General features: G+C 33.2%; 2 protein-coding genes across 4 annotated transcripts; one reads left to right on the forward strand and one right to left on the reverse strand.

Moving 5' to 3' along the window:
- Positions 1–10,943: 10,943 nt before the first annotated feature.
- On the forward strand, positions 10,944–20,244 carry LOC142610737 (putative plastid-lipid-associated protein 13, chloroplastic). Of its 3 annotated transcripts, none has more exons than XM_075782662.1 (8): positions 10,944–11,324; positions 11,772–11,893; positions 11,973–12,056; positions 12,236–12,332; positions 17,070–17,286; positions 18,266–18,318; positions 18,993–19,029; positions 19,983–20,244. In XM_075782662.1, the coding sequence occupies exons 1-8, from the start codon at positions 11,076–11,078 to the stop codon at positions 20,009–20,011; spliced, it is 888 nt and encodes a 295-aa protein (XP_075638777.1). In that variant the 5' UTR covers positions 10,944–11,075; the 3' UTR covers positions 20,012–20,244. The 3 variants fall into 3 exon arrangements, 2 of the variants coding, with proteins under 2 accessions (XP_075638777.1, XP_075638776.1); XR_012839865.1 differs by having other exon boundaries at positions 10,945–11,324; positions 18,633–19,029; XM_075782661.1 differs by lacking the exon at positions 18,993–19,029 and having other exon boundaries at positions 10,947–11,324.
- A 4,336-nt stretch (positions 20,245–24,580) lies between these two features.
- On the reverse strand, positions 24,581–25,346 carry LOC142611172 (VQ motif-containing protein 25). The gene has a single exon (XM_075783219.1). The coding sequence runs from the start codon at positions 25,319–25,321 to the stop codon at positions 24,743–24,745; it is 579 nt and encodes a 192-aa protein (XP_075639334.1). The 5' UTR covers positions 25,322–25,346; the 3' UTR covers positions 24,581–24,742.
- Between the last annotated feature and the right edge of the window lie 205 nt (positions 25,347–25,551).

Genomic DNA, 25,551 nt, shown 5'->3' on the forward strand with positions numbered 1-25,551 from the left:
TTAGATTGAAGTAGAGAAGACCTTTAATCGACATTTCAGCAATTTTAGATAGAAGTAGAGAAGACTTTCGATCAAACATTCCAGCAATTCCAGTTTCAAGGTTGAGAAGCCCTTTGGTTACCTTTCATCAAGATTGAGGTTGAGAAGCCCATTGGTCGCAGACAACTCCAATTTCAAGGTTGAGAAGCCATTTGGTCACAGACAACTCCATTTTCAAGATTAGGATCGAAATGCCTCTTGGTTGCATCCATCATTCAAGATCAAGATTGAAAAGCCTCTTGGTTATCCCACTTGTCAAGAATCATTTCTAGAGTCATCAACTATCAGCTAAGTTAAGTATTTTCATTTTTTTGTCAAAAGATAAGGTACTAGTTCTACATTTCAAAGCTTTAGATTCGAGGGCTAGGTAATCTTTGAAAATTCAACCACAATTAAATCATGGCCGCTAAAATCAGTGTCTTTGTTTTACATTGACATTCGCTTTCCAATCTCTGTCAATGAGGGGCATTCTATAGACACTCAATTTTGCACCCATAATTTAATCAAGAAAGATGACTGGAATTACCATCCATGTACTCCAAAAATCATGATTGCATTACATGCATCAATTTGTTCTTGCATTACATGCATCAATATGTTCTGGCATTACATTGATGAGGACACAATTTACTGTTTAATTATTGTAATTTATTATTTTTGGTATTTTTATGTAAAAACGTTATTTTAGGTTTAGGTGATTTAATTCCTTGTTTTTAGGTGCATTTAATGCTTTTTAGGTCAAATTTGATTCCAGATATGGTAAGGTATCAATTAGGAGTTATTTTAGAATATATTTTCTTGTCTGTCAAGTTTTATGGAGCCCTTAAATAGGCCTTATGCTTGTAAACGTTTTTCATAGATTATTATTGAATAAAATTCAGAAAAGGTGAGGCTTTGCTCTCTTTTGGTTCTTCAAGAACTGTGAACTTATCAAGGATTCTTCCTTGTGGCGTTCAAACTTTATACCTTTGGTTCGTGATTCTTTATAATCATTGGGTCAAGGTCAATTTATACCTTTGGTTCGCGTTTCGATTATAAACGTTGGGTCAGGGTTTCTATCATAAATCTGATTTTTAGCTTTCCTGGGTTAAATATTCCAATATTTTTGTTGGGTCTCAAAGCGTTTCGATTGAGGTTCGCATCATACATGCATCAATTTATTCGTTGCATATCATAAAAATGATCTTGAGATTCTAACAGTCGCAATGGTGTGTTCGGTTTTTAAATCGAACCATCGAATCGAAAGATATTGCATGATCAAGTTTGCATGGTTAACATGCATTGTGTCTAGGAAGAGTTGACCATGCAGAATTAATTTAAATTAATTCTGATTGGTTAAACAATTAAAATTAATTAAATAATTTTGTGATTGGTTGATAATTAGTGTCTAAAATTGGATTGCATGCATAGGAATAAAAGGGATGATTGGATAACAATAAAATTGTAGATAATCTGAATTTTATCAAGATTTATTTTAAAGAATTTATCTACAAGATAATTGTTCCTAAAAAGTCTAAATTATCCAGAAAAGAGATAAAAAAAAATCATGGACTAAGGATGAAAACACGTCTAGGTACAAGGACCGGATCCAAAAACCATAGAAAGAGAGTCCAAAATGCACCTGAACACGAAAGTGTGTTCGGCATCCAAGAGCACCATTCGGCCCTTTTGGAGTGCCGAATTGGCTCTTTTTGGGCTTTGGCCCAACTCCCTTCGAGTGACAATAAGGCACACCCTTTTCAATCTTTTCGCAGAAGGATGAGTCTTAATTCTCGTTCTACACGTCAAAGCTATTTTTTAGAGTCTTCTGGCCTCTATAAATAGAGACTAGATCTCATAATTTAGAAAACTTTTTTTGGATGCTTTGAGAGGCACACGTTTTTAGGCTCTAAAATTGCTCAACTAATCCTTTCTGATATTTGCTGCTAAAATTAGGGTTTTTAGGTTTCAAAGATAATTGAATAAATTTCTTTGAACTCTAAAACATCCTCTCAAGAACAAGAAGTGCTCCATGCATGAGGTTGTTTTCAATCACCCTATTCTTTTTTTTTCTTTTATGATTCTTGTTTATGATGATGCATGTTTTCCTTTATCCATAACATGAATTGTTAATCAATGTTTTATTAAAGCATGATCTTGATTTTGTTTATATAATTGTTGTGATCTATTTCTTAATTCCAATAATCTGCATATAAGCAATGTTTTTTCTTATAATAAAAACAGATCCACGTCTCTCATAGATGTAGATCTGACTTTTTTTTATAATAAAAAAATATTTTCACCTTTCTTGGATGTAAATATGAATTTTTCTTAAACAAAAAAGGATCTGCATCTTTATTAGATGTCAATCTAAATTTTTCTTACAATAAAAACAGATTTGCACCTCTCTTAGATGTAGATCTGAATTTTTTTTCTTAATAAAAAAAACAGATCTGCATCTTTATTAGATGTAGATCTGAATTTTTCTCAAATCAAAAATTGATTTTTATCTTTCTTAGATACAAATCTGATTTTTCTTTAACATATGTAGATTTTGAAAAAAAGAAAGAGATTAAACATGATTGTGTTTATGGTTGTTTTGTTTTGTTTGGTTCATGTAGCATAAATTTATGTTATGAGTGAAATTCTCTTCATAAATTTTTTTTTTTATATTTAAAAAAAAAAACATATAAAAACAAATGACTTTTTTTGTTATCAAAAACCATTTTTTTTATCATCACAAAATAGATTTGATCTTTTACAAACTTAAAACCATTTTTTTATTATTACAAAACAAATCTGATTTTTTACAAACTAAAATTAATTTTTTTTAATCACCAAAATAGATCTGAGTTTTTCTCTCCAAAAAAACCACTTTTTTATTACAAAACAGATCTGGCATTTTTGACAAACCAAAAATCAATTTTCTTTATCACTAAAACATATTTGAATTTTTAAACAAAGAAGACGATTCATTCATAAATAAATTTGTGTGATTTAGTTTTGTTCATATATGCAACATGTCATTCATAGTATGCATAAATGGTACATTGGTCAAAAGAGTCTAAAAGACCAGACTTTGTCTGGGCAGAATGGGTGCCTAACACCTTCCCATTCCATAACCTAGCCTCCAAATTTAGGTTTTTGGATAAGTAAATCTCAGCCTTATGTGAGAGACCGCAATGGTGGCTCTCAATAACGAGATTTGTGGGTGCTTATTCAAGACACCTCTTTTTATAGGTAAGTGGTGTGGAGTCGCCACTTATTTTTTTATACAAAAAATAAGAAAAAATAAATACAAAATACATGACTGAATTATTCCTCTATCATTGATTGAATAAAAAGGTACATATTTGATAAATGGAAAATTACATGACTTTGGGTCCTAGTTACAAACTACCAAAAATACATGACTTGTTGTCCTAGTTACAATCTACCCAAAAATAAAAACAAAGATAAAGCCTAGGTCTACCTATCCAAAGACACTAAATTTGTAGGCTAGGTTATGGAATGAGAATGTGTTAGGCACCCATTTCGCCTAAATAGAGTCTGGTCTTCTAGAATCTTGTGACCAATGTACCTTGTTATGCATGCTATGAATGACATGTTGTATATATGAACAAAACCAAATCACATAAATTTATTTATGAATGAATCCTCTTCTTTGTTTTAAAAAATTTCAAATTTGTTTTAGTAACAAAAAAAAGTGATTTTGGTTTGTTTAAAAATGTCAGACCTGTTTTTGAGAAATAAAAAAAATGATTTGGAGTTTTGTAAAAGATCAAATTTGTTTTGTGATGATAAGAAAAATGGTTTTTGGTAACAAAAAAAAATCAGATATGTTTTTTACATGTTCAAAAAATATGAAATTTTTTTTTTGAAGCGAATTTCATTCATAACATAAATTTATGCTATATGAACCAAACATAACAAACATAAACACAATCATGCATAATCTTTTTCTTTGTTTCAAAATCTGCATATGTTAAAAAAATCAAATCTGTATCTAAGAAAGATACAAATCAATTTTTAATTTGAGAAAAATTCAGATTTGCATTTTAAAAAAATGCAGATCTGTTTTTATTTGAAGAAAAAAAATCCTGATCTACATCTAAGAAATATGCAGATCTGTTTTTTATTGAGAAAAATTCAGATCTACATCTAAGAAAGATGCAAATTCGTTTTTAATTAAAAAAAATATAAATCTACATCTAAGAAAAATGCAGATTTGTTTTTTAATTAAGAAAAATTCATATCTACATCTAAGAAAGATGCAGATTTGTTTTTTGATTAAGAAAAATTTAGATCTACATCTAAAAAAGATGCAGATATGTTTTTCATTAAGAAAAAGAATTGGTTATATGTAGATTATTGAAATTAAGAAAGAGATCATAACAACTATATATAAAAAATCAAGATCATGCTTTAAACAAAACAATGATTAACAATTCATGTTATGGATAAAGAAAAACATGCATCATCATAAAAGAGAAAAACATAAAGAAAAGGAAAAGGGTGATTGAAAAAAACCTCTTGCATGGAGCACTTCTTGTTCTTGAGAAGATATTTTAGGGTTTAAAGAAATTAATTCAATTATCTTTGAAACCTAAAAACCCTAATTTCAAATAGAGGATCAGCAAATATGAGCAATTGGAGAGTCTAAAAGGGTGTGCCTCTCAAAGCATAAAAAAATGTTTCTCTCTCTAAAGGGTGAAAAGTGTCAAGAGGGGTCCCTCCTTGAGCGTAAAAAGAATCCCCTAAATTTTGAGAGGTATCCTCTATTTATAGAGGTTGGAAGCTGAAAAAAATCCCAAAAAACGTATGGGGGAAAGTCCTAAAAAAAAAGGAGATTTGGATAAGAGTAAGCTAATTTGTCAGATCAGAACCAGTTTCGTATTTTGATCATATCTATTTCCTCAAAATTTGGATTAATCTGAAATTTTGACAGCTGAAGGAAAATTAGATTATCTACAACTTTTCCAGAAATAGCATAGTCCGAATTTTGAGTTATACTATGCCAAAAGTGCCTCAGAACATGAATCTAAAATCTGCTACTTGATTAGCACGTTTTGAAGTGTTTTCCAACCCTAAGACTATATTTGGACAAATTTTAGAGTTAATTTCATGATAAACCTCATTCCAAAGTGATAACTATGACTTTTAAAATAATTATTTTGAATATAATTATCCCGAAAGCCTAATTATCCACAAACTTTAAATATTATCAACTTATTTGTTTTAATCCCATGCAACAAATCTCACTTTAAGAAAAATATTCCACCAATCACATAAATTCATTTAATTAATTTTAATCATCAACCAATTAAAATTGATTTCAATTAATCACACGTGATCGGCTTCACCCCATACAATGCATGCAGACCGTGCAAATTTGATCATGCGGTATCTTTCAATCCGACAGTCCAATTTGGGAACCGGACATACCGTCGCGACTGTTAGAACCTCAAGATCATTTTTATGATATGTAATAAATAAATTGATGCATCTAATGCAAGAACAAATTAATGTATGTAATGCAATCATGATTTTTCGGGTACATGGATGATCATTTCAGTTATCTTCCTTGATTAAATCATGTGTGCAAAATCGAGTGTCTACACCTTGTCTTTATTTTTTTTAAATTTTGGGTAGAATGTACCTAGGAAAAAAAGCCACGTAATTATTTGGTAGTTTGCAACTAAGACCCAAAGCCATGTAATTTTCAATTCTTTAAACATGCATTTTTTTATTCAATCAATGGGAAGGATACTATTCAGTCATGTATTTTATATTTATTTTTTCTTATTTTTTGTATAAAAAATAAATGGCGACTCCACATCACTTACCCAAAAAGAGAGGTGCCCTAAAAAGTACCCAAATCTCTTTTTTGAGAGGCACCCCCAATTTTTGCGGTCTCTTAAAGTGTCCATTGCTTGTTTGCTGCTCACATGTTTGCCATGACCTAAAAGCTCGTCTGCACATTCTATTGCTCATTCTTGACTTCTTGTGGCATGAATGAGTTTTTGAGCCTTTGTTCTTTATAGCTTGCATCCTTCCTAGGCTGGGCCATGCTTGATTGTGGGATTTTCTTTCTCTATTTCATTCTTTATCCCTTTAGCGAGTCTATTGGTACTTCTGCCACACCATTTTGTCATTCCTGTGGAGTCATTGTTTGCCCCGTACTTGTTAGGCCTCTTTCAGGCTTGCTATATGTTTTCCCTTTGCTTAATTCCAGTAGCCCAGTATTATCATTGGGCTAGTATTCATGCTACTTTGGGCTTCCTTAGCCCATTCCATTGCTTCTAGCATCCTCGGCCCATTTCCTTTCCTTGGGCATTCTCGGCCCGTTCTAATTCTTTATTACCATGGGCCTTTACTAAGTTTTTTGGGCTTCCTCGGCCCAAATTTCCACATCCTTTACTTTTAGGGTTTATGGGCTTTCCATCAACCCCATACTTACTTAATTCATCACTTCGGCCCTCTTTAGCCCATTTTTGTCTGCTTTCTATTTCTCATAATGCCCATGGGTTCACTATTTCTTCTCTGGGCTCCTTCAGGCCCGCTTGCTTTCTTTAAGGCTCATTTACCATTTTTTAGGCCTATGATCCATTATTCCTGCCACTCAAGTTTAATGGTTTTCTTCTTAATTTACTAACTCTTTTCCTCCTATCTTGTTGGGCTTCTTCCTGCTATGAGGCCTTCTTGTCAAAATGAGCATTAACATGTTTTTAGTTGAAATATAGACAAATGAAGCAAGACTAGTTCAAATACAAAACAAGATAAAGTTTAAACACAAATTTGTGGCTCCAAGAAGAAATAAGGCCAAGGGTTTGGTGAGTTTTTGGAAAGAGGAGTTTGATTTAACAATTGAAACATCCTCAAAAAATCATATTGATACTACAGTGAATAAAAACAAGGCAGAGGAATGGAGGTTCACAGGATTTTACGAGGAGCTAGACACATAGAATAGACATAAGGCTTGGGCTCGGTTAAAAAAATCTAAAATCAAGGGGGTCAGCACCTTGGGTTTTTGCAGGAGATTTCAATGAAATAACAAAAAAATTAGAGAAGCTGGGGGGCAAAGTTAGGCCACATATACAGATGCGAATGTTTAGAGATATATTAGACGAATGTGGGTTTTTAGATTTGGGATTTGTGGGACCAGAATTCACATGGCATAAGCACTTTATGGGTTATACGGTTTGGAAACGTCTTGATAGAGCCGTGGCAACATCTGATTTGCTCTCTCTATTCCCGAATACAAAGGTTTACCACTTAGAAGCTGATACATCAGACCATAGACCCCTTTGGATAGTGTCGGATGGGATGGATTGTACACAATAGAGACCCTTCAGGTTTGAACAAATGTGGATTATTGAAAAGGAATGTATGGACACAATGCAAGCCATTTGGCAGAGAAGTAATGGGCAAATTGAGGAGCTAAAGGTGCTGAAAAAATTGATGACTGTGGGAAGAAATTGACTAAATGGAGCAAAAACAGTTTTAGGAATGTACAAAGGGAGCTTAAAAAAAGAGAAAATTACTGACGAAGGCAGAACAGGTTGCTATGAATGGAGGAAACACTAGTCGAATGAAATTCCTGGAGAAACAGATTCATACACTCTTGGACCGTGAGGCAAAAATGTGGGCTCAACGATCAAAAGATTCAATGGCTCCAGGATGGAGATAAAAGCACTCGGTTCTTCCACAGCAAAGCAACTCAGCAGCGACGATGAAATTACATCAAAGGCCTCTATGACGAAGGTGGCCAATGGTGCACTCATCCAAGCCATGAGGTGGACACAGTGGTGAAATTTTATTAGCATCTATTTACTTCTAGTGAACCCAAGAGCTTTGATGAAATTCTGGAACAAATCCCTACAATGGTGACCAAGGATATGAGCAAACAACTCATTAGTGACGATGAAATTACATCAAAGGCCTCTATGACGAAGGTGGCCAATGGTACACTCATACAAGTCGTGTGGTGGTCACAGTGGTGAATTTTTATCAGCATCTATTTACTTCTAGTGAACCAAGAGCTTTGATGAAATTCTGGAACAAATCCCTACAATGGTGACCAAGGATATGAACAAACAACTGCTGGATGAATTTACAACAGAGGAGGTTGAGACTGCATTAAAACAGATGGCACCCCTGAAGTCACTTGGACCGGATGGTATGCCGCCACTATTTTATCAAAGTTACTGGTCTTTGGTAGGTACTGATGTTACTAAAGCAATATTGATTTATTTAAATTCGGGTACACTACCAAGTGCACTTTGTCATTCCGTTATTACTTTGATTCCTAAATTAAAAAAAACCTCAAATATGTTTCACAATATCATCCTATTAGCCTTAGTATTGTTTTGTTTAGAGTTTTCTCTAAGGTTTTGGCAAACATATTAAAAAGGATTTTACCGCATCTTATTTTTGACCATCAAAGCACTTTCATGATTGACCGTTAACTCTCAGACAATGTTATGGTGGCATTTGAAACCCTGCACTATATGAGAAATTACTCTTTGGGCAATATAGGTTATATGGCTTTGAAATTAGACATGAGCAAGGCTTATGATAGGGTGGAATGGGTGTACATGGAGAAATTGATGGGAAAAATGGGGTTTGCAAAAGCTTGGATAAAATTGATGATGGTGTGTATTTCCACAGCTACATACTCAGTTTTGATTAATGAGGAACCATAAAATTATTCTTGCCATATTTATTTCTGTTGTATACAAAAGGTTTTCATGGTTTGTTGAAAAAAGCATAAACAATGGGTGACATAAGGGGGGTTTCTATATACCGAAATGGTCCTAGACTACCCATCTTCTTTTTACAAATGACAGTCTTATTTTTTGCAAGGCAAAAGAAAATGAGTGTCGAAAATTGTTGGAGGTCTTAGCCATATATGAAAGTGCGTTGGGGCAGCAGATAAATAAAGGAAAAACCACTCTCTTCTTTAGCAAATCAACATCTTAAGCCTTGCAAAATACAATCACAACAGCTCTTGGGGTGCCGATGGTCCAACAATATGAAAAATATTTAGGTCTACAATCTTTCATCGACTGAAAAAAAGAAAGAAAGCTTTGATAACATAAAATAGAGGGTGTTAAAGAAGTTACAGGAATGGGAGGAAAAATTATTATCTTAAGCAGGGAGGGAGATTTTAATAAAAGCAGTGGCCCAAGCATTGCCCACTTATGCGATGTCATGCTTCAAATTGCCCAATGGCTTGTGCCATGATATTGAAGCTCTAGTCTGGAAATTTTTTTGGGGACAAAGTGGGGAAGGCCAAAAGGTCCACTGGACTAAGTGGGTAGATCTATGTAAACCAGAGACATAAGGTGGAATGGGTTTCAAAGATCTTTCAAGGTTCAACAATGCCCTACTGGCGAAACAAACTTGGCACCTATTGCATGATTAAACCTTGTTGTCTTATAGAGTTTTCAAGGCAAAGTTTTTTCCAAAATGTACAATCATGGAAGCCATAAACTTGACTTTAGCCTTGTACATGTGGAAAAGTATTCTCAAGGGCAGGGAAGTCATACAAAGAGGCTTAGTTTGGAGGATTGGTGATGGACTATCTTGAGAATATGTGTTCCCTCAACACTACGTGTGGTTACCCAAAATATTGAGATTTTGACCGTGAATATTAGATCTCACTCATGATATATGAAAGTAACTTACATTTCATGATCAGGGTACTACCCTCTCAGGATTGAGAGTCTATGAAATTAGAAGTCGTGAGATTAATTATTCAGGTGACAGTTGTTGATTGAATAATTAATCTCACAGCGGTCCAATTCAATATGTCTTTACTCTTAAGACACATCAACTAGAAGTCTCTACTTCTATGATCAAGACAAATCATCTTAGTTGATGTGTTATAGTCTTCGCAGATGAAACGCCTAATTTCATCACCGACTACGAATTACATTTTGAGTTTACAAGGAACTTGTGATTTACATCTTTTGTGACTTTTCACATAAATCACATACAATGCATCTCATGGACTATGATAATGTCCTATTAGTTCATTTATAAATAGTCTCATATAATTAAACAATTTAATTATTTATGACATGCCAATAAATTGGATTTTAGGGCATAAACCCCAACAGTCTCAGTCAAAAGAGAGGTTGTGTGAGTTTAAGCTCCACAATTCTCCACCATAATCCTAGTGGGCCGACCACCAACCTATTAGCAAGCTCTGGATTGAAATACATATAAAGTGAACTTCAATGGTGCTCTGTTCGTAGCAGAAAACAATGCTGGTGCGTGTGTGGTTATTCGCAATGATATGGGACAAGTCATGGTCTCTTTCTCGCAAAAAACCACGTTCTCTTTCACAACTATTGAAGTGGAAGCTATGGCAACAAGGAGGGCTCTGTAATTGGCGTTGGAGATAGGTTTCGGTCAGATAATGTTGGAAGGTGCTCACAGATACTCATCTCAGCTCTTGAAAACAGCTATCACTCTTTGTCAAACTTTGGCCACATAGTAAAAGACACACAGTACCTTGCCTCTTGTTTTTCAAAATACATTATTCTCATATTCGTAGGCATTGTAATACTATAGCTCACTCATTAGCGAGATGAGAAATTTAATTTTTTCCAAATGCAAATCTGGAAGGAAGATGTACCACCAGATATCATTCGTGTATTTTAGGTTGATTTTAATGGCCTGTCATAATTGACAAGCTTAATTTTCTTTCTCCAAAAAATAAAAATAAAAATAAAAAGATAATAACAGATAACCCCTTCCTAAATCAGCAAAACATATCACAACTTTTAACCACCATTTTTTTGGAACCTTTCTCCCAAGTCTCAACCTACTTTTTCAATATTCCCTTTCCCGGTAAGACGTTTGGTGTAGCTTTCAAAAAAGAAAAGAAAAGACAAGAAAAAAAAGGCGTTTGGTGTAAATTTAATATATCAAAAGTTTAACAACTAGAACCGAATTTGAACTTCACCATTCACTATGTTGTTGACTGTTCTATAAAAACCTAGAATTCCCTCTCCACTCTCTCTCACTCACTCTTCCTTCAAATTTCAATGGCGTCCGTACAACTACAAGCCTCAATCCCTGCTGCAATCCGTACTCGCAACCCGTACTCGTCTTCCTCTTTCACACCTTCTCCGCCGCTGGTTTCCTTTGCTGCTAAGTCGCCGGAGATTCATCGGAAACGCTTTGGCCGGAGATTCGCCTGCAGAGCTATGGTTCAGCAGGCCGTACAAGGAGCACCCGCCGCCTATGCCAAGGAAATGGAGAGGCTTTCCGCTAAAGAATCCCTTCTTCTCGCCGTGAGTCTTTCATTTTTTTCTAAATTACAAAACCATTGCTCTTTTTTTTAAAATAATTTTAATATTTGAATTTATTTTGTGCCATGATTTTACTGTTCAAATTGGTTCCTAGATATGTTATAATTTCATTTTGTTCTTCAATTTGGTTTGATTTGATTTGATTTTTTTTTTTTTGTAATATATGATTTCATAAGTTTTATTTTCAGTTCATTTAGTAGGTACAAAATTGCTAGCTTTACTCTCTGCTTGATTACTTAGAAAATATTTGGAAATGAACAAACTTGAAAATTTTAGGCATACTCTGAAATTGGCATTATGGTAAAAATTTTAAAGGCTCCTATATTAATTTCAATGTTTTACATTGGTAAATATTTGATTTTCTGGACATTTGGGTCTTTTGCAAATGCTCAAGCTCATTGTTATTTGTTTGTGGAACAATGGTTTCAGTTTAAAGATTCTGGGGGTTTTGAAGCCTTAGTAACTGGTAAGACGACGGAAATGCAGCGCATTGATGTGAATGAGAGGATAACTGGTCTGGAGCGGCTCAATCCGACACCTAGACCAACAACGTAGGTGCCCATTTGAACAAGGAATTTTCAGATGAATGTATTTTGTGTGAGATGCTAATTCGTTTCCTCAGCTATCCAGGTCGCCCTTTCTGGAAGGTAGATGGAATTTTGAGTGGTTTGGGTCTGGAAGTCCAGGATTATTTGCTGCTAGAATTTTATTCGAGTGAGTACTTGTTTATTGATCAACTTCTAATGTGTTTTCAACCTTTTTCTTTTCTCCCTTTTTGGTTGGGGCTTGCCGCCTTGGGATGTGATGGTAAAAACCTTAGATTTTTTTCATTTAAAAGTTGGTCAAATTTTATGGTGGCTAATAGCACTGGCTTGATTTCTGCATTGTTGTAGGAGATTTCCTTCGACTTTGGCTAATTTTTCAAAAATGGACGTGGCAATCAAGGATGGATATGCAAAGATTACAGCAAACTTGAAATTATTGAACTCGGTAAGGAAGTTTGCACAAATTTATTATTCATGCAAGGAGGTTTCTTTCTCATTTAATATTAAAAAAAAAAAAACGTTTTGCTTTTAATCATAAAACTGATGCCAAACTTAATTGAGTGCTTAGCATCTGTTAGTGTTGTCTATTCCTGGGCAACTCATTCTATGTGAACTATATTACAAATTGAACATGCAGTTATAAGGTGAAGTTCTTACTCAAGTTCTTGCTAGTGGTATAAAGGGAGAAATGGTTGGAAACTCCCAACTTGTAAACAAAATTGTGATTCAAATATGCCCATAATGCACTTAGTTCTTGTCTTCTTGGTGTTATGAGATTTTAACTTAAGAGTAAATATGGCAGTAAATAAAATTAACATGAATTGGCATTCATATGAAGATAAGTTTATCATCTTTCTTGGACTTAATTTGCTCTACTTAAGAGAGAAGATAAGTTTTTCTTGGACCCCATCTAAACAAAGAGGGCTTGAGGTTAAGTCCTACTATAAAGCTTTAGTCCTAAAATGGCGGAGTGATTTTTTGATGCGGGAGATGTAGGAAAATTATTATTTAATATTATTTATGTTTGCAAATCAATTGTATTTTTATGTTTTAGGTCCTAGTAGTTTATTAGGCTATTAGTATTTTAGTATTTTAATTTGGAAGCAAGGTTATTTTTGTAATAAGGCAATTAGGGTTTTCTAGTCAATTAGAACTAGGGTTTAGCAATCTTTTATAAGCAACTTATTGTACTTCTTGAGGAGATAGTTGATATTTTAATGAGTGAAAAAAATGACCGTTTGGTCTTTCTTTGGTCTGGTGCTGACTCCAGGTCTATCCTAGGTGCTGACTCCTAGTAATTTCCCCGCTTGCTGCTGACTCCAAGCAAGGCCTAGGTGCTGACTCCTAGGTCATATCCTTTATTTTTCCGTTGTTTTCAGTTTTGTCTGGTTGTCCTGCGTCAATTTTGGTATCAGAGCAAACACCGATCTGTTTGAAGCATTATCGCAGTCAACCCAGAACCAGACAAAAAAAAAATTCACCGTATTTTTCCACCCCCAGAAATCCAGCCACCATACCACCTTCAAAATCCCTTCACAACATCTCTGCCAAGCCAAGAACAAAAAAACCATCTCTCAGTACCCACACGTATCAAGCCACCAGAAGACAACCGAAGGCCTTTGACCCAAAAAAAAATCCAACAAGCCCCATCTGTCTTTTCTGGCAGCTGGTGTGGTGCTTCAACGGGGAAGACAACCACCACAACCCACAAACCACAAAAAAAAAAAAAAAGAAAAAGACGGCGACCCATCAACCACCAGCCTCCGAAACCCACAGGATCAACACCTACCACCCCAAAACCCACCAGCCACTAGCCGCCGGACCCATTTTCACCCTCGACCACCCCATTGAAGACGTCAATCACTGCCGCTGAGGACGCCGACCCACTCCGATGCCAAGACCCGAGACAGCAGCTGCCACTCCTCCACGATTTGAGCTGCCGCTGTCTTCCCTGTCTTTGCACCGCCACAGTCGTCGTTCCCTAGTACCGCGAGCCCATTGCCGAGCAAAATTTTCTTCTAGAGATTCTGCTCTCTTTTAGTTTCTGTGGTCTTTCTTGTTTTTTATTTTATTTTATTTTTTATTTTTTATTTTTTTAAGTATGTGGGTTGAGTTCTTTTAGAGTCTGTCGTTTTGAGTTTATTTTAAAGCCTGTAATGTCTCAAGTCCATAGCACAGTGTAATTTCTTATTTTGAAAAAAAAAAAAAAAAAAAAACAGCCCATGAAATCCAATCCTGTCAACCAGCCGGTCCCAGCAACTATTTGAGAGAATAGTCTTCAGAGCCTACTCCAACAATTTGTCCAAAGACCATCCCAGAAACCCAGGTTCTTGTTCCAACTTCCAATTATTTGTTGAAGCACTATTTTAGAGAATTATGGTAATATCCTAAGCACCTTATTTTGATGATTGTAAAATTAATCCATGGGATTTTGTCTACTGGATGAATGGGATGGAGCAATTCTTTGAGCAAGCAAATTGGGCAGATAACAAAAAGGTTAGGTATGCAAAGTTGAAGTTAAAAGGTGGAGCACAAAGGTTTTGGGAAAAGCTTGAATATTTTCGCTATCTAAACTATGAACCTGCCATTAGTGTGTGGGAAGATATGAAAGAAAAGCTTTGTGATGAGTATTTGTCACCATACCTTCGAGCTAAGTATCTACCCCAATCTCAGTGTGGTACTTTTCAAGTTGGAGCAAATACGATGAATTCTCATTTCATTTCATGTCCTCAGTGTACTTTTGAATAATCTACCAAGGAATTAAAGGAGTTATCTGAAAAGATCAGGAGAAATGTTCAAGACATGATTGCTCAGATGAAGCAAATGAAGTCTCAAACTGATTCAATAGGAAAACCAAGGATAATTGATCACAATGAAATTATCGCTGCCCCCATAGAAGACAACATTGATGATGATATCTTGGTCGTGGAGAATCCTCAAGCAACATCAAAGCCTAATGTTGACACAGACGTACAGGCCTCGACAAGTGTTGCTTTAACTTGCGTGCAAGAAAATGAATCTATTGAAGAGCAACAAGGTGAAGGGATGGTTTCTACAGAGAGTATTATGTTAGAGGGTGCACATGATGTGATATTGGAAGCTAATAAATCTACTTTTGATCAGCTTACCATGGTGCATGAAGACAAACACTTTGCTAAAGTGGAGAAAGTGGATAACATAGTTCTTCCAATGGTGCAAGATAAGATTATGTTGATTCCACACATTGATTTTGTTATTCCAGAAGAGTTTGACATGGTGGAATTCAAGGTTTTTCTTTTCCCTGTGCTCCCTAAGGTGATTTTAGACTTGAAGCAAGTGTTACTTGTCAGCATCCTAATCCTTCAATGCTTTAGAACTCGAGGTCAAGTTTTCTCCAACCAGAGGAGAATGATGCGGGAGATGCAAGAAAATTATTATTTAATATTATTTATGTTTGCAAGTCAATTGTATTTTTATGTTTTAGGTCCTAGTAGTTTATTAGGCTATTAGTATTTTAGTATTTTAATTTGGAAGCAAGGTTATTTTTGTAATAAGGCAATTAGGGTTTCTTAGTCAATTAGAACTAGGGTTTAGCAATCCTTTATAAGCAACTTTTTGTACTCCTTGAGGAGATAGTTGATATTTTGATGAATGAAAAAAATGGCTGTTTAGTCTTTCTTTGGTCTGGTGCTGACTCCAGGTTTGCCCTAGGTGCTGACTCCTAGGTCATATCCTTTATTTTTCCGTTGTTTTCAGTTTTGTTCTGGTTGTCCTGTGTCATTTTTTCCTGGAAAAGCATTTGGAAACTTAAGGTCCCAGCAAGAGTTGTGTTTTTCTTGTGGACAACTTGAGGAAAAAACATATTATTGTGGTAGATTGGTGTTGCATGTGCAAGAGAAATGGGGAAACAGTTGATTATTTACTCCTCATTGTTCTTTTGCTAGAGAGATGTGGTCTATGGTTTTTAGCCTTTTTGGGCTTCAGTGGGTTATTTCTAAAGGAGTAATAGAGTTAGTTGGTTGGCAAGGCGGTATTGGTGGACGTTAGTGCATAGAAAATTGGAAGGCGATTCCTCACTGTGCTGGAAAGGAATTTTAGAAGTTTTGAGGGATGTGAACAAATTCTATTGGATCTGAAATTGATGATCCTCAAATCCTTGTTTGAATGGATGGTTGTGTCAGGATTGTTTCCTTTTTAACTTATTATACTTGGGCTTATGCCTTTCTTTTGATTTAATAAAAATTGTTACCTTTTTTTATAAGCAATAAAAGATTGCTTATATATATATAACAAAGAAAGTTATTTGCATCTTTGTTTAAGTGGTTTTCTGATATGCATATTAAGAATCAAAATCTGTTTGAGTGGCTTAGTGAAACAGGAAGAAGGAAACTGAGAAATAGTGGAATTTGTAAGTAGTATTTTAAACCAGGACCTTAAAAAATAGTCTATATACCAACAAATATAGGGGCTTGAAGATATTAACTAGGGTCTTTGGGTTTGAGCTTCAAGTGGAACTCATGAAATTAGACAACCCTTAAGACTTGAATTAAACAGATCCTTTCATGCTAAGAGTTAAAAAATTAAAGAAAAAAGGAAAAAAAAGACAGAGAAAGCCTTTATGGCATTCTTTGGGGAGATTACATGATCCTGTTATAATTTCCTTCAATTCTCATTGGCTTAGTTTCTGCAATTATTTTGGAACAGATTTACAAGATTAGCTGATTGCTTAATGGAAAAATGGTTTGCTTCTTTTTCCTTTTCTTTTTTGGGGCACATATGGGCAATTTTTATGTTGGTTTATGATTGGCATCATTTGTTTTCCAGTCCATTCAAGTAACTGTTACTGAGAAACTATCAATCAAAGGTGATCTTAAGAATTCCAGTCACCTGTGCTTAGATCTTTTCCTCATTCATAACCTTAGGAAGCTCACTTCCGTTTACTTGTGCATTCATGGAGAAATAAAAACTTTCAGATGTATACAAGAATTATTATTGATTGGTTGCAATATCCACGAGGTTGTATAGAACCCAATGTTCAGAGTTTTGATTTCTAAGAATGATAATCTCTTTGTAATGTATAATTAAGAGATGAGGTAATGCAGGCATCTCAATTGTGCCACTGTATGTCTGTATCTAGTCCAAACCTTCTCATTTTCAATTTTTTTGGAGCTATTATAGTGGACTGCTCTATGATGAAATGCAGATAGAAAGCAAATTTATTCTTTCCACCAGGTTATCTGTGGAGGGACCACTACGAATGAAGGAGGAATATGTTGAAGGGATTCTTGAGTCCCCAACAGTAATTGAAGAAACGGTCCCAGAACAGCTAAAAGGTGCACTTGGCCAGGCGGTTAACACAATGCAACAAATGCCTGTTCCTATTCGGGATGCCATTTCCAGTGGGCTGACAATTCCTCTAAGTAAGCTCTTTTTTTAATTTTTAATTTAATTCTTTTGGCTGGGGTTGTAAATAAAGACTTAAACTGAACATGCAAAACCAGCCTGAGGTGTTAGAACCTGTATACATCCTCTGAGATTTTCATTTAGAATGTTATATCCCATTGAAAATGTGATACATATGTATAGACATCCACGCATATGCTACTGATGAAGCAAACCCATTGATAGTTTTCTTTTGGAGTTCTATCACAAGAAAGCCCTAAGAAACTTTTCTCATTTAACCGATGTTGTTTGCGATTCTTATGGCACGTTTGGTAGACTGTAACAGTAATTACATAGGAATAAAAATAGGTATTACAAGGAATAAAAGCTGATGTAATGTAATACTTATTACTATTCATTTGTTTGGTGACAACACAATAATAGAATCCTGAAGATAATGAATAAAAACATTTTAAATCAAACTTAAGATATATTTTAGAAAATATCTTACTCATATAATTATATTTCCTAAAAAATAATGTTTTTTTAAATTTGAAAGGTAGATTAGTTATTTTTTATGATTTTTTATTTTCATAATTGTTATGTACATATGGAAAGTTTTTTTTTTTTGGAAATATATTAATTTTATAAATTAATACACCTACTAAGGAATAACTATAACAACTCTTTTAGAGAATTATTTCTCATTTTAAAGAATGACTATTCATAAGGAATGATTATTTCCTATAGTATAAACATAACCAAACTATTGAATAGCTAAACCATATAAATAACTATTACATTACAGTGCTTATTACAGTCTACTAAACATACCCTTAGTTCTTTGTGGAATTGGGTGGTACTTCCTGCAAATGCCTAGTTAAAAATGATAAATTTTTAATTAATTTATATGGAAAAAATAATTCAAATTTCAAATGATGTATTATTATATTTTTGTATGTATGTTTATCAGACCCATAATGAATTCATGCTAAGCTCTTCTTTTTTCATGAGCAGATGGAGCCTTCCAAAGACTATTTATGATTTCTTATCTTGACGAGGAAATACTTGTAAGTATTTTTACTGGGCATTTTCTCCTTAGATGAATTTAATTGATATTTATACGTGTGCTTCCCTTACAATATTGGCATACTATGGTGCTGCAAAAGTAGATGATAGTGTGGATGAAATCAATTTCCATAGAAATTGCCTTACTAAAACAAACTTACACTCTGTTGGTCTTTGTGGAAAATGTTTTCTGTGCAAAATATATAAATTTCTGGAAAAATGACTTGTTTTTCTGTGTTTTATTGTGATTTTGAAAATGGTCTCAAAAACATTTTGCCATTTGGCTCATGTGGGAAGTCTTTAATAATTCATGTAGGCATGGTGGTGGTGGCTGCAGTGATGGTGTGGTGGCACTGGAGACAGTGGGTGGTATGGTAGTGTTGGTGTTGGCAATACAAAGGAGTGGAGAGGGTGAGGGCACAACAGAATGGCGGAAAAGATCTTGAACCTTTTGAATTGTTTTACCTTGATCACAAAGAAATGTTTTTAATTGGCTTTCGTATTTTGTTGTACCAAATATTAGAAAATTTTTTTTCTGAAACAATTGGGGCATTGCTGCGACATAAAATAGAGTGATTAGAGTTCTTAATCTTTGCTTTAATTGATGAGCTGAATATGGTGTTTTGTATAAAAATGGTTCATTTGCTTCTTTTTTGTGGGGGGGCGCATATGGAAGCACCAAGCCACCCCTTTCTATGGGACCAATCCTGAAGGTAAAATGTGGAGCTTCTTTTTTTTTATGGATGGGGAAAACAGAGTCATTACTTTAAATTATTTATTTATTTTTTGTTTTCCTTTTTCCATTTCTTATTTTGGCTTGCACCTTTTCCTTTCAGCATGATCGAACAATTTCACTTGAATGTTTCCCTTCTTGCTTTAGTTTGTTTATTTTTCTTGCCCATGATCTTTTTTATTTAAGAACCTAAAACTGTATATCCTTGAATGATTGCAACCTAAAACCATAGCTAGTGAGATGTAAGAACCTAAAACTGCATATGCTTAATCGATTGCAACCTTTACTGTCCAGTTCGTTTTCATATGACAAACACTTCATAGTCAAGTCAATGGTAAATGTCCCACGCTGTGAGTTTGTTGCATCTCTTGTGATTATCATACATTTAATAATGGTGTAAAAAGTATAAATTAGCCTCATTAGCTTTCATCTTTTTGTCTGTTTTTCTGAAGGAAGTTGATTGCTGTTTGGAGTGGATTAAAAAGCAAATGATCTAACAATTACAAATTTATTGTTTTTTTTTTTGGTTGTTGTATTTATTAAATTAGTGATCCAACTAACTACATGAAATTAGTTTGAAATTCAATCTAATTAACTATATCTAGTGATGTTATAATGGCCTCAAAAGTCAAAATACATTTAACGCCTTTTTTGCATCTCAATAATCAGATTGAAAGCCACATACATTTTGTATTTTAAAAGAAAAAGGGGATTGTAAGATTAAACCCTGGAATGTAGAAGTTTCGCTCCATGCCTAACTTTTTAGAGTAGGAATAGTAACCAATGGCTGTGTGACAGACATAACGTTTATGACCACCATATTCTCTTATTATCTATCAGTTTGCTCAAAAGCGGATTTATAGGAATGGCTACCAAGAGGTATTGCTTTTTCTCACATAATGAATTCTTTTGTTGTTTTTGATTTTGACACAGATAATAAGGGATACTGCTGGAGTGCCTGAAGTTTTAACAAGGTTAAGTGCACCTTTGTCTGCAGAACCAATCGCAGAGTATGAGAGTTAGGAATTCTACCTGTATGACAACTGAAAATTTTCTCTACTTCAATCAGATACCATTTTGAGTTAAGAATTACAGTTCATCTCTCTCAGCTGCTTCTAGCTTTTTATTTCCTTGTTCCAATGTATAGATGTTTGTTGATTAAAACAAAAAATAATAATAAATAAATTTGGAACTATATGTCAAATTTCTAGTTAATTTATTGAGATTGAATCGTGCATGGCTGTAAATATTGGAAAGGTGGTTTCCAGTGTCGGTCTTTTGAAGAACAATTACAACTGGTGTGGGTTTTTGTTTGACTCTCCATTTCACACTACCATTTTAGCAATTTGTATTTTTTTTTTCATAATCTTTGCTGTGTTATTGGTCCAATGCAGTCTGTTCCTTGCTAATAATCAAGACACGAGCAAAAGAAAAATCAATTCCTTGCCTCCATGAAGTGTGAACATGCTTGAGTGCTATTTCTTGGGGGTAGGTTTAGGATTATTTACATCTGTAAGACCCATTTTCTCCTAAGCCTTTCTAGATTATCCAAGTGTGAACAAGCTTGACTAAAACGTGACATGCTGCTTTGACAAACTTTCCATGTGGGTTTAAAGTCTTATCTTACCCTGGGATAGAAATTAGTAACTACCCTAGTAAATAGTTTAATTGTGTATGCACAAAATATAACTACAAAATTAGTTGTAGCTTAAAACTACACAATTTTACTTAATATATCTTTATTGGAGATAAATTTTGACAAATCTACTATGGAATTATATTTTCTTCTTATATTCTCAATACTTGCAAGATTTCTAGAAAATAAAGATTAATGGCTATGTCATTAATAAATTGTTTAAATGACAAGTTTTTTTTATTTTAAAATTATACATAAAATATAAGCTTATAGATCATATAGTAAATATTATCCGATCAATACAAAATTTGACATGGGTATTAAGAGCATAAAGAACATGCAATTTAACGGTTAGATTTTTAAAATATACAGTAAAGTTTATTTTATTGAATAAGGCTGCAATCAATTTTGTAGGTAAATTTTGTTCTTTGTTTATTAGTAATTGTTTTTTTCTGGTTTATATTTATTTATTTTATACTCCTACCTCTTTTTGAATTTTTAGAGTCCCCGTAAGACATCCTCTCCATAGATTTATTTACGACAAAGATACCATTTTTTTTTTAAATATGGTACCGTATTGTTAAAGATTGTACATTATTGAATAAAAAGTAAACTGATTTTAAATAACATGATATTTTTCACCAACTTTATACTCGCAAAAAATATAAATATAAACTATTAAATAATCCATCTCTATTCCAAAAAACAGGTAGAGATCCTAATTCCTAATACAACACCTTCACTAGGTTCTGTTGAGTGCTGAGAATTTAGGGTTGACCCATGGGATTAAAAAATTTCAATTAATAATGGATTGGCTTCAAGTTTAAATCTGCTTAACACCTTACCAGAAATTTAAAATAATAATAATAATATAAAATGCATTACACATTTTATCTAGTAGTGTGGGCATATATATCCCAACATTTACACATCTTTCTCTATTTAATTTTTTGAGACTTCTTAGTAATTCTATAAGTGTTTATGGGGTGTGAAGGGCAAAGTACGAGGTTCAAGTCTCTAAAAAGAAAAATTTAGAGTATAATTTTTATCCTGTATTAAAAATAAAAATAAAAATAAAAATTCTAACACCTAAGAATTTGCAATGCCAATATGCCACACACAATTCATGAATTTGATCCAGTACTGTGGGCATGCATAGACATCCTAACATTTAATTACTGTAACAATCCCAATGTGTGGAATTTTTTTATAAAAAATATTTCGGTAAATGAATTTTTATTTTTATTTTGATAGACTAAAGTTAAAAAAATTGTAAAACATAGGCATCTTTTATATATACTAGCATGTAACCCATGCAAATGCATGGATATATTTAAAATTAAACATAGTTTTTATTATAAAAATATAAATAATTAGACAATTTTTTTTAAAAAATAACATCTAACACATGCTGTGTGTGTGTGTATATATATATATATATACAATTAAACACAATTTTATCATAAAAATATAAATAATTAGTCAAATTATTTTTTAAAAAAAGTAAACGTAATTAGTCACATATTCAAATTCTTACTTAAATTTAATACTACTCATAATAATTTATTTTCTAATTTTTAATAAGATAAAATGTGTGGTGATCTTTGTTGTGTAGTAATTTTTATTGAATATATGTGATTGGTTTATTTTATTTTATTTTATAGTTCATGAAATTATATTCTTAATATTTTGCACTCATTAACTCACTTGGCAAAAATGTTAAAAAATTTAAGTGGATAATTACAGTGTGGTCCCCACATAAATTTAAACATATGGTGAAAAATTAGATTCTAATATTAAATTCTAATAAAATTTTCTTTAAAATTTACCTATATATATATATATATATATATATATATATATATATTAGTTTGATTGAAACCAATTCAATATTTGTGTATACAAACATGTCCATAAAAAGACAAACTATGTCGTTTTTGTTTTTTCTTTTGGGCAAGATACTGAGTAACAATGTATCTATGTAATGTAAGTCAAAGTTATTGTATTATTTCTTGCTTCCATGTGAAACCTAAGTAATGTGCTTTGATAAATGAACACATTCTATCGCTTTTCAGTCATTAAAAAAGAAAGAAAAAAGAAATGAACACAATACGCCATCGTAGTTACAAAATAGTATATAGTATTAGTATCTGTATGTCATCCTTATCTAATTTTTTTCAATTTTGTAATGGCCAACTTAATCCAATTTAAGCGCCGCCCAAGGAATCAAATTGCAATTTGCGAATAAAGTTTACCAAAAATGTTGACTTCATGCCGCTGTTTCCAAGTCAAGTGTTAAACGTTAAAACTTGGCTGAAAACTTTGCTTTTGGGGAAAAAAATGAAGAAGAAAAGTTTAAGACTTTTTTTTTTTACCTAAATAAGTTTATAATCTCAGAAAAACATCATCAATAGCAGCTTGAAACACACATTTCACTTTTAAAAGTAGATAAATTATCATTTGCTCATTATATATATAGTGTATGAATGTGTGGGTCATGGTTGATTGTTTAAGTTATCTGTCACTATCAAACCTGTCTTTCTAACAAATCTAATGCGTGAGCACATGATTTTATCTCACCCACAAAAGAAACGGAAAAAGCAGAGAAGATTGTATAATTAAATTCATCCTCTATGCTTCTCAAAAAATAATTAAAATTTAAAAAAAAAAAATTCTCTAGTTAATTCTCAACCAAAAAAAAAAAAATTTAGTTTTAAATTCATGAAGTGTCATTTTGTTAATGGACAATATTAAAAAAAATTTAATACTACTTTTATAAAAATAAAAATAAAAAATTGTAAAAAAAAGTCAATTACTTTTTATTTTTCATAAAAATTAAGTTTTCAAAAATATTTCCTAAACCACATTTTAGGATATCCGTTAACTTTTCTCATCTATAAATAAATTAGTTTTACAAATGATAAAATGTAACAAAATGGCTACTGTTACCGGTTAATCAAGAGGCGCAAGCTTTACTTTAAATATATATTCTAATGAAAACCCTCCATAAATATATAGTTGATATGTCAAGACTTACTAATAAGGTTTCGGTAGTGCAGTTTTCATAATTTCATGACAAAAAGTGTGTATGTTTTCCAACATTCTTTGAAACTGCCATTCCTTTACATTCACAGAACATATTGAAAAAGATTAATATAAAAAAATCGCATGCATAGAAATCATGTAATTTAGCATAATTCATTCCTAAAAACTCTAATATTGTAGCTATATATGGTTACTACATTTTACTGTGGGTATTGGGTATAGTGTGAACTCAAAAAATGAGTTATTAATTAATGCCCACCACTAAAAAATATATATTACATTACATGGGATTTTGATTAGTGTTACTTATGCCAACTCTGCAGCTAGCATTTATCCTCAATAGGGTTTGCCAAACTTAGAAGAAGATGTGCCTGAGATAATATGTTATTGCAAATAGATGTTAGTGGGAGACGACTTTTAGTAAAAAATTCATATAAATGAAAGATATATCTAAGTCTTGCAAGAAAAGTAATACATTTATATATATAGTACATATATATAAATATATATATATATATATATATATATATATATATATATTTTTTTTTTTTATGCGCGCTATTGCTTCATTCACCAAGAAAAATTCTCAAAGGAGGCCCACAAGTAGAAGAAAAGAGCCAGTCCCCACATGAAATGAAAGAGACAAAACCCTAATACATTTAAATGCATTTTCCATTTTTCCTAAGAAAAGAAAAAACGAAAGTCAAGAAACTATTTTCAGTTGCTTCGATTACATCTAAATGTCATCATCATATGGAAATATGGAATCGACTGCAAGAGGAGAATCCTTGAAGCATAGCCCTTCTATTTACAGCACAGATACTTAGAAAAATCTCAGAAAATCAAAGAGAGAGAGAGAGAGAGAATATATTAATTTAGAGAAACCATCTAGCTAGCTAAACACCATCAAAACAAATTTCTTAGAGATCAAACATTGATCGATAAAAAAGAAAAAAAAAGAAAAGAAAAGAAGATATATAAGAAGAGTCATTTGATTTGTTTGACTAGCTAGCTAGGTAAGTTGAGCTTCTTCAATGCTATGCAAGCGAGAAGCATCCAAAGGAAGAAATGGGAATTCATCACCAAGGTCTTGAATAAAATCCTCTAGTTCTGAAAGGCTTCCCAAGAACCCACCTGATTTCTCAGCATTCCACAATATCCCTTCTTCCTCGTCCTTAATTCTCTCCCTTGACTCCAAATTACTTCGAAACCCAGATGGGAGCTCCATTTTCTTTGTCAGTGCTGTTGGCTTGTCTGATGAAGCACTTCTTGGCTCTTCTCTTCTGGGAATTCTGCTTGGTTTCTTGTTGCAACCCTTTTCCATGGGTTTCCCTGTGAGTCGTTGCACTAACTCACGGAAGTTGGCTACGTCGGTTTTGATGATCTCGGGTGCAAATATGTGAATTATGCGTATCTTGGGCTTGGTTTTGGATATTGTTTTTGAATCTCGGTGCATGCCTAGAGGGGCTAAAGTTGAACAGGGTTTACAGGTTTGTTTGTTTGTCATGTCATCCATGGAAATGCAGAGAGAGAGAGAGGTGTGGTGGAGAAGTTGGTGTATTTGTTTAGAAGAAAGGATGGGATGCTTCATGCTTATATAGGTGGGAAAGTAATGTTAATTTGAGATTGTTTGGTTGGGAGGACAACATAGAAAATTTTAAAAGGAAAATATAAGCTGTCTGTTGGGAGCAAGTATTAGATGAATCTTGTCTGACAGATTGCAAGTGAAGTGACTCAATAAAGTATACATAACTCAATCATCCCCTAATTTCCAAATTTCCATGAGATAATAATAGATGTGTGTATTAATGTTAATTTCAA

The sequence above is a fragment of the Castanea sativa genome, chromosome 9 (genome assembly GCF_040712315.1).
Source record: "Castanea sativa cultivar Marrone di Chiusa Pesio chromosome 9, ASM4071231v1".
Lineage (NCBI taxonomy): Eukaryota > Viridiplantae > Streptophyta > Magnoliopsida > Fagales > Fagaceae > Castanea > Castanea sativa.

What these genes read in the sequence shown, in the direction of transcription:
- LOC142610737 (XM_075782661.1), top strand. Translation starts at nt 11,076, where the DNA reads ATGGCGTCCGTACAACTACAAGCCTCAATCCCTGCTGCAATCCGTACT. An exon ending in AAGAATCCCTTCTTCTCGCC is followed by an intron (nt 11,325 to 11,771) that starts GTGAGTCTTTCA and finishes CAATGGTTTCAG; the next exon opens with TTTAAAGATTCTGGGGGTTT. An exon ending in TGGGCTGACAATTCCTCTAA is followed by an intron (nt 17,287 to 18,265) that starts GTAAGCTCTTTT and finishes TTTCATGAGCAG; the next exon opens with ATGGAGCCTTCCAAAGACTA.
- LOC142611172 (XM_075783219.1), bottom strand. Translation starts at nt 25,321, where the DNA reads ATGAAGCATCCCATCCTTTCTTCTAAACAAATACACCAACTTCTCCAC.